At 41.2% G+C, this 9,365-nt stretch overlaps 1 protein-coding gene across 1 annotated transcript in view; it reads right to left on the minus strand.

Annotated features, from left to right (window-relative positions):
- Window positions 1-3,364: 3,364 nt before the first annotated feature.
- The window catches only part of LOC126402366 (deoxyribonuclease gamma-like), an 18,103-nt gene continuing 12,102 nt past the window's right edge, over window positions 3,365-9,365 (minus strand). The window contains exons 8-10 of the mRNA XM_050064267.1: window positions 7,984-8,141; window positions 7,671-7,767; window positions 3,365-5,417 (exon numbers count right to left, since the gene is read on the minus strand). Coding sequence (XP_049920224.1) covers window positions 5,295-5,417; window positions 7,671-7,767; window positions 7,984-8,141 — 378 coding nt within the window. The 3' untranslated portion in view covers window positions 3,365-5,294. The remainder of the gene's footprint in view (window positions 5,418-7,670; window positions 7,768-7,983; window positions 8,142-9,365) is intronic.

Here is a 9,365-nt window from a genome sequence, read left to right on the forward strand (position 1 = left end):
ATACTTCCTCAAACTTTATGCAAACACAGACTGATTTGAATGTTGCAGTCAGGGGCGGGCTGGCCATAGGGAGGTTTGGGAGTATTCCCGAACGGTCGGTCTGTTCCAGGCCGAACCGGCCGGTGGTCGGAACGTTTTTTTTACCCCATAAAACGCAGCCACGGTTGACCGCAGCAGCCTGCCCTCGCAGCCGCAGGTGGCACAGAGTGGAACATCAGACTGGGTCAATCTAATATTTTGCATATTAAGGGAGGATACGAGCGGCCCCTCCCAATTTGAGCTGATCCTTGTTTCTATTGAAATGTGATTGGCTCAGCCGCTCAGTCATTAAACTGTTGTTTTCCTGTTAAAAAAAGAAAAAAAAAGAGGATTGTTGAAAGAACAGTGTTTGAGTATGTATAGTATGTGTAAGCATATTTACTTCAACACACTCTACTGACTGACTAATCTGTGTGTGTTGTGTTTAATATCATTAGATTGTTTTTATACTGCAAATAAAGTATTCGTATTAAAATTATGGTTCCACTTGCGTCTGTCGTGCAATTGGAAAAAAGGCCTCTCCAAACCAAGCTCCAAGGCTCAATTTCAACCTCAGCCCGCCCCTGGTTGCAGCTGACTCTGAAGAGCAACTCACATGTGCTGAAAGCAGTGTCAACATCTACATACTGTTATTTATGTAACTAGAGTTGTATTGAAGAAACATGAAGGACAAAAAAGCAACACTTACCGTACTTTATAAGTAAATTAGATTTTGTCATTGAGATTTTTGTTGTTTTCTTAACTTTTAGCCATGCTAGCAGCGTAGCTCCAGGGATGGCACAGTTGATTGGTCTTTGGTCCAGACTGACGCATCTCAACAGCAACTGGATGGATTGTGGTGCTTTGGTACAGACATTCATGATCCTCAGAGGCCAAAGATTCGTCATGAGACAAGTTGGAACAGGCGACTACGTGCAATGCGCCGTTCTGCAATGTTCTAAATGTTCACAGGAAGTGACCACCATGAGACGGTGTATCATATCTAGTCAACAACTCTCTGTGCTTCTGATCTGTAACGTTGACAGGAAGTGACCACCATGAGACGGCGTATCATCTCTAGACAGCAACGTTCTGAGACAGTTTTGTCTCATCACAAATCTTTGGTCTGAACTGGGCTTTAAGGCTCATTTATACTGTCTTTATGTTTGAAAATAGATATGTTAATTTAAACATTGTAAACGTCACCTCCCTCATACTTCCATGTGTCCTTTATGATAGATACAGCCAATAGACGGCACCAGAGGGCGAAGTCAAAAGTTTCTGACCACAACAAATGAGGCGACAGTGGAGGAGGTCGTTATGGACGCAGAATTCGGAGAATTCTTTTCACTATTTTCACAATATATTACTGTATATTATCAATTTGTTACGTTCCGCTGTTATTTCAATTCTTTGTCGTCTCCTACAGTTTTATCTCCCTTAAACACACTACACTGCCTCCATGATCTCTGGTGACGCTGCGGGATGCTGCTCTGTTTCATCTGTATCTGTAAGCTCTCAGAAAATGTGCACAAATAAATACAAAATGAACGTAGAGTATGGACAGAAGACTCCGTCTGTCTCCATCTCTGTCTCTAATGTTGAGCATAAATGAATCCTAATATTCATAACAGTATTTTCATTTCTCTGTTATTGTTTTTACAGTTGTGTCCATTTGTTGTTGGTTATTTTATGATTATTTTGTTCACTTAAACAATTCATGTTCTTATTATTACTGTCACTTAAATGCGCCGTCATTTGTCTGTCAGCTGTCAACAATCTGCCATCTGTTTGTGGTTCAGTTGACGTGACGTTATTCCCGCTTTGCAGAGGATTGTGGGTCAGAATAGCCGGAGAAGCATGCTGGCTTTCATACTGCAAAATCCAACTGCATGCAGTAGAACATCCTGGTATTTTTGGCAACTCTGAGGTTGTACCTGAGCTGAAAGGTCAAATCAGCATGCTAACGTGCCTACAATGGAAAATGCTAACATGAATATGCTAAAATGTGTTCACTTTGCCCACATTCCCTGTTATAGCATGCTAACTTTTGCTAATTTCCAATAAAACACAAAGTACAGCTGAAGCTGATGGGAGTGTCATTAGTTTGAAGATATTTGGTCACAAATCAAAATATTGTACAAAAGTCAGGAGATCAAACTTACACAATTTATCCTCTGGGGACCACAAATTTGTGCACCAAGTTTCACATCCAATTGTTCTTAATAATTTAACAAAGAACTAAAATGTCAACCTCACGGTGGGGCGAGAGAAAAAGCCAGACGATCATCAAAGTTGTTAGAATGTATAATCTTGGGACCTTGAATATCTTTTGTAAATGTCATGACATTTGATTTGTTATAAAGATATTTCAGTCACAACCACAAATGTCACCCTCATGGTGGCACTAGAGTGAAAGTCAGGAGTTCACCAAAGTCGGTAGGAATCACCCTCTGTCTGAACTGGGCTTCAGACAGCATGTTAGAATCTACAGTGTATACAGTTATTACTTAAAAGTTAAAACTACACACATTGCAAAGTAACAACAGCAGAGCTCTCAGGGTTGACCTCCGTCTCTGGAGAGCTTGTGGAATGGCGTTTTGTATTATCTCCAAGGTAACACATATATGAGGAAGAGGGTCAAAGATCAGCGTGCAATGTTATGATGAAGGAGTATGAACGCAGCTTTAGTCTGGCTCAATATTCACCCCAAATATTTTCAAGTATATAAACAATACATTAATCAGAATTCAGATCATTTTACAGTTGTCGTATTTTCTTGTTTTACTCCTCCATGTTTGAATTTATCAACACTCATAATTTAAGTGTGGAAAAACACAGCCGCTGCAGAATGAAGCTTTATTTATTCATGTTGCTGCCCTAATTATCATTCAGTACAGCTGGTGGTCACTATTTGTTTGTGGCTGTGGTCCAACAAAATGATACCAAACATGTTTTTGCAAAAGAGGAAGTGAACTCTGTTTTGACTAATATGCAAATAACTGGTGCGTCTGAACAGTTTCCATGAAGTTAAAACAACACTGAGGCACTGTAAGCCTGTTATGTTGACCATAACGAGCTATATCACTAATAATCACTTTATTTCAGCTCTGTTTATCTTTTTTAGAATAACAGGGTTTGCAAACTGTTTTGTGGTGTGATTTGAAGTGAGTGTGCTGAGCAGGTTGTTTAACACACACCAACACTGTTGGCTCTCTGCTGCCATCTAGTGGCAAATATGAGCTCTTCCAAAATCAATCAAATTAATAATATAAAAATCTTGTCTAATCATTTGAAAAATTCAACTTTTAAAGAGTATGTACAAATCAGTCAGTCAGTCTTCATCTATAATGACATCCTCAGCATTTTAATTTCAACATAAAAAACTTTACTGAACATTAAAAACACATAAAAACACATAACCAATAAATGTTTCAGAAGTTCCTGACGTATTTCAAATATTTACATCAGTTTCTGTACAAGTCAAACAGACCTGAGGTGGCAAGAGAAAAAACAGGTGACAAGATGACGGGAAAAATGAGGAAATATGACCTCTGAAACAATAACAGTCCATTCACCTCCTAAAAAAGCCAAACAGTTAAGATAAGATAAGATAAGATAAGATACACCTTTATTGATCCCATAATTGAGAAATTCCAATGACGTGTTATTAAAATTTCATATACAGTATTTACATTCATTAAGAGAGTATAAAAACCTAAAGTCCTCTGATCCAGGACTGCTGTGTGCCAACGATGCTGCCTCCCCACCATCCTGTATACATGATTATTATTATTATTATTATTATTATTATTATTATTATTATCATGTGTGCTGAACGGCACTTTAGATAAAAACTTGATCAATTGTCTGAAAGCCAGAAACCAGAACCACGCAGCCATGTGGACCAGACTTACTGCTCCGTTGTCACTAATAAACGATTAATAACCACTAATTAATTTATTGTTATCATTATAATTTCATGACAGTATTTGGCATCATCTAAACGGCACCAGGAGGAGGTTTTGCTGTGAAACATAAAGTCTGCAGTTTGAGTATAAATCTGAACATCTTTGATTTAAACGTCTTCGTGTCGTGTGTTGAGTTTGAGACTCTGTCACCGTCCACTGCTTTACTGTGACTCATCAGTGTTTCACAGGACAAACAAACCACTCCAGCAGGGAAATACAATAACCACTGATTAATGTCCATATGTTTGCAGCATTATTGGCTGATTTGTTTACTGTTTCAGTGCTACCTTTTTTATTTATTTGTGATGTGAGGACAAACAACATCTCCGGGATGATTGTGTGGATGAAATTAGATAAAGCACACATTAAAGTCGTTGTGTTTTAAAGCCCCTAAAGCAAATGAATGACCCCATTAAGTGACTGTATTTTGGCATGCCCTTTATAATGTGGAGATAATAAATGATGGTCATGTTTAGGTCTCCAAAGTCATGATTTAATTCAGTGTTTGCAGACTCTAGTACAGGGATGCTTGGCTTGTTTTGCCAGGAGGTCAGGGGCCAATCAGCGGTCGTGCACATGTCCGCAGGGGTGTTTCTGGGATTTGAGAACATTTTGGGCCGAGCCCAGACGCCTGTCAGAGGACCCTGGGGATCCTCCTCTGGCAACTGTTTTGATAAACAAGCTCTATTTTGATGCTTTTTTTTAATGCACTCTGGTACCTTAAGCTGCTGTCACACGGCCGTACGGTGACTCAGCCTCCAGTCATTTCAATGAGGGGCAGGCATGTGACGACTTGGGATGAGAACGTGTTGCCTAAACACATTTAGTGCATGTACTCTTTGCTTCTCCACATACCGCTGCGCATGCACAGTGCACCGCGTCAAAGAGGCTGAGGTGAGGATTATTCAGGTAGTAGCCTAGTTAATAATATCTTAGTCAATCTTGGTCGCCATTAGCTGTTACTTTAGCGGACTGATTATTCACCTCATAAGTCATGACACGCTGCTCTCCCCTATATAAAAGTATATAAGTAGCTTTTAATAATAAGAAAGTATTGGTATCAGTATCTTGCCCTGTATTACTTGGTGTCAGACTGAAACCAAATTTTGTGATATGGGCTCAGTCAGCTTTAGTTTAGTCACATGACACAATAATCCAGGTAAACTCAAACATCTATTAGAAACTCTGTGTTACTTTGATTACTGTGAGGGATCTAGTTTCTTCTAACATGGTTCAAAGTATCGACGACTCTCTGGATGACAAAAGGCTTTTAGAGCAGTTACACCTCAAGACTGATGCAGACGATCACAGGAAGGACTGAATGATCACAGAGACACTCAGGAGGATCAGGAGGGGCGTGGCCTGAAGGAGAAGGGCAGAGTTCTTTAGTCTCACCTCCAGTGGGTAGTTGTCGCTTAACTCCAGCGCCTGGCAGACAGAAGCAACAGAGCACAGAGTCAAACAACAGGTCCATCGCAGTCGACCTGTTTCTGTGTGCATTATGGAGTTAAACATGAAAAACTGCAGAGCATTTAAACAAAAAGATGAAACTTTAAAGGAAAGATGAAGCAACAACAGATTTTCACAGTTAATGCTGAGGCAGTGTGAGCCTCTCTTACTGGACTGGCTCCGAATTCAGAGTAAGGCCAAGTTTCTGTCAGATCGGCGGTAATTCGATGAGCAGTTTGAGGTCACGACATCTGATCAACACTGGCATTAACTAAACTAAAAAAGTTATAAACTGCGATGAGCTTGTTTTAATATCAATAAAAATATTAAATTAGACTGCTGTGATATTAAACTGAACTTCACTACAGAACAGACTGTATCTTTCACCTGTGGCTCCGGATTTGTCTTTTTTCTTCTTACTTTCCGTTCATAGAAGATCTCTGCATTTTCTCTCTTTGTTAAGATTCTTGAGGTCACAGCTCTCGTTTGAATGAACGTTAATAAACCTGTGACGGGGCAACACCAACCAAGAGTCCTGTGCTGGTCGACTGATCCCTACAGCGAGAGTATAGAAGGTCGCAGGTTCTGGTTGTGCAGACAGGCTGATTAAAATGTGCAATGTGAGTAAACACAATGTGCAAGATGAATAAAAAGGCATGGTGTCTGCCCAGCTTAAGTCACTGCCCTCACCTAAGATTCTGTTTTTTGCAATTTAAAAGCTTGTTGTGCTCACTGGGTGGAAAAACACCGAAGCCAATCAAAGCTTGTCGAGCGAGATGTCGAGTCACTGCTGATTGGTTTGAGCTGATGGGAATGTTGTTAGCTCTGCAGGTATTTGGTCATAAACCAAAGTGTTGGACACATGAAAATATTGACCTGATGATGGTGCTGGATGTCATGAGAGGATCAACAAAGTTACTACAGTTTATTATCAAAGGGGAAACATAAGGGATGAACCACATTTCATCACAATCACCTCAATAGATGTTGAGACACTTCAGTCTGAAACACAGCGNTTTGCAGCATTATTGGCTGATTTGTTTACTGTTTCAGTGCTACCTTTTTTATTTATTTGTGATGTGAGGACAAACAACATCTCCGGGATGATTGTGTGGATGAAATTAGATAAAGCACACATTAAAGTCGTTGTGTTTTAAAGCCCCTAAAGCAAATGAATGACCCCATTAAGTGACTGTATTTTGGCATGCCCTTTATAATGTGGAGATAATAAATGATGGTCATGTTTAGGTCTCCAAAGTCATGATTTAATTCAGTGTTTGCAGACTCTAGTACAGGGATGCTTGGCTTGTTTTGCCAGGAGGTCAGGGGCCAATCAGCGGTCGTGCACATGTCCGCAGGGGTGTTTCTGGGATTTGAGAACATTTTGGGCCGAGCCCAGACGCCTGTCAGAGGACCCTGGGGATCCTCCTCTGGCAACTGTTTTGATAAACAAGCTCTATTTTGATGCTTTTTTTTAATGCACTCTGGTACCTTAAGCTGCTGTCACACGGCCGTACGGTGACTCAGCCTCCAGTCATTTCAATGAGGGGCAGGCATGTGACGACTTGGGATGAGAACGTGTTGCCTAAACACATTTAGTGCATGTACTCTTTGCTTCTCCACATACCGCTGCGCATGCACAGTGCACCGCGTCAAAGAGGCTGAGGTGAGGATTATTCAGGTAGTAGCCTAGTTAATAATATCTTAGTCAATCTTGGTCGCCATTAGCTGTTACTTTAGCGGACTGATTATTCACCTCATAAGTCATGACACGCTGCTCTCCCCTATATAAAAGTATATAAGTAGCTTTTAATAATAAGAAAGTATTGGTATCAGTATCTTGCCCTGTATTACTTGGTGTCAGACTGAAACCAAATTTTGTGATATGGGCTCAGTCAGCTTTAGTTTAGTCACATGACACAATAATCCAGGTAAACTCAAACATCTATTAGAAACTCTGTGTTACTTTGATTACTGTGAGGGATCTAGTTTCTTCTAACATGGTTCAAAGTATCGACGACTCTCTGGATGACAAAAGGCTTTTAGAGCAGTTACACCTCAAGACTGATGCAGACGATCACAGGAAGGACTGAATGATCACAGAGACACTCAGNCCATCCACAACTTTCACTGTGGAGACAGAAAAAAAGCCAAACAAACCAAACTGAACTGAACCTGACTGCTCGGTGAAAACGGGGCTTTAGACAGACAGATACAGACAAACAGACAAACCTTGGTCTTGGTGAGTTTGAATTCTTTGACATAGTTGAAGACTTTTGCAGAGAACGGAGTGATGGCCCTCAGGAAGGATTTCCCATGTACCACAATCCTGCCACACACACACACACACACACACATGAAAAGTGTCAGCTGAAATCTGGGGCTAAAAAAATATTCAAATATTCAAAACTACGCAAAAACATAGCAGATTCCCTTCATGTCCTTCTTCACATCTCAAGCTTCTCTCCTCACGTCCTCCCTCTCACCCACTCATTTCTGTCTTCATTCCTCTTCCCCTCCTGTCGTCTGTCTCTGTCACACCTACCTGTCATAAGCACAGGTGGTGTCCTCGGTGACGGTGGTGTCCACTTTGTCTCCGATCAGCCAGGAAAAACTGGAGTTGGTGAACAGTCTGATCTTTTTCTTGTCAGCTCGCGCCATGTGGGCACAGCCGGCGTGGAAATCTCCCAGGAACATCACATTCTACACAAACACACACAATCGCTATTATTATCGCGACTGGTTCAAGCTGTTGCTCGACTGCTGTTTGAAGGTACGAGCAGAGTCAAACACTTTACTGTCTCACTGCTTGATTAGTTTTAAACATATTAAAAAGTGGAAACTAAGACTGTAATACAGTGTTGGGCAAGTTCATGGGCAGCTCCCTCACTCTGACATCTCTCCATTTAATGCATGTAAAAGGTCTGTTTGTGCACGTGTGTGTGTGTGTGTGTGCATATCGGTGTTGCTCTGCAGCTGTAGGAGATGTGAATGGAAACACACCCAACATATACTAACATCACCCAGATGTGCTGATCACCAGGATGAGGAAAAAACAAACTGGAGTTCAGCTCCTTATCTCCGCTGCTTTCAGGCAGCCTTAGGACGCAGAAGAAGAGTGGGGTACGTTGAGGACATTATATTAATGGAAACACACTGAACCTGATCACACACAGTACAGCATCACCCAGATGTGCCGACCACTGGCACCCTTCTATAGTCTGTGGTGACATGACAACACAGAACAACCTTGGGGGGATGTTTTTCTGGTGACGCACTGGTGCAAGTGGAGCGATGTGGATCAGTGTGGGTGAATGAACAATGAAGTCAATAAACAGTTTATTTCAGATGGTAACGCATTATGTGACATTGTGAATGTGATAATATTACCCCACATCCTGCTGGTAATGTGTTATTCTACTTTGTTACTGCTATAACTAGGGACGGGCAGCACAAGCAAAAACACTATTCGAAAATCATGGCAACTATTCGACGATTTTTCGAATAATCGCCCCCCTCCCCCCTCCCCTCTCGGAGCCACGCACACAGAGATCCATTCATCGTTACGGCCGGGCTCCACCGGCTGCAAACGTACAGCGTAGTGTCGCGGCGTATTCATTTGGGCTCCACTGACTGCGTACGGAAGCCACACATAGAGAAGCCAGCGGGGTTGTTTACCGTTTGCTGAGCTGAGAGGCTGCATGAAATGTTAAAGCACCTAAGTTATTACATATATTTGAGTTATCTACAAGTTTACTGTACTGTTTGTCATCTACTCGCTTTCAAATGTCCGCCACGGACATTTACACAATGTCACGGATAAACATGGGTAAATGCATGAAAAAAAATCATCACATATCACCTCTGATAATGGTTTATTCATTTAAAAACACATTGTGCACGTTTAGCACAATATTTCATGTAGTT

The sequence above is a fragment of the Epinephelus moara genome, chromosome 16 (genome assembly GCF_006386435.1).
Source record: "Epinephelus moara isolate mb chromosome 16, YSFRI_EMoa_1.0, whole genome shotgun sequence".
NCBI classification, from domain to species: domain Eukaryota; kingdom Metazoa; phylum Chordata; class Actinopteri; order Perciformes; family Serranidae; genus Epinephelus; species Epinephelus moara.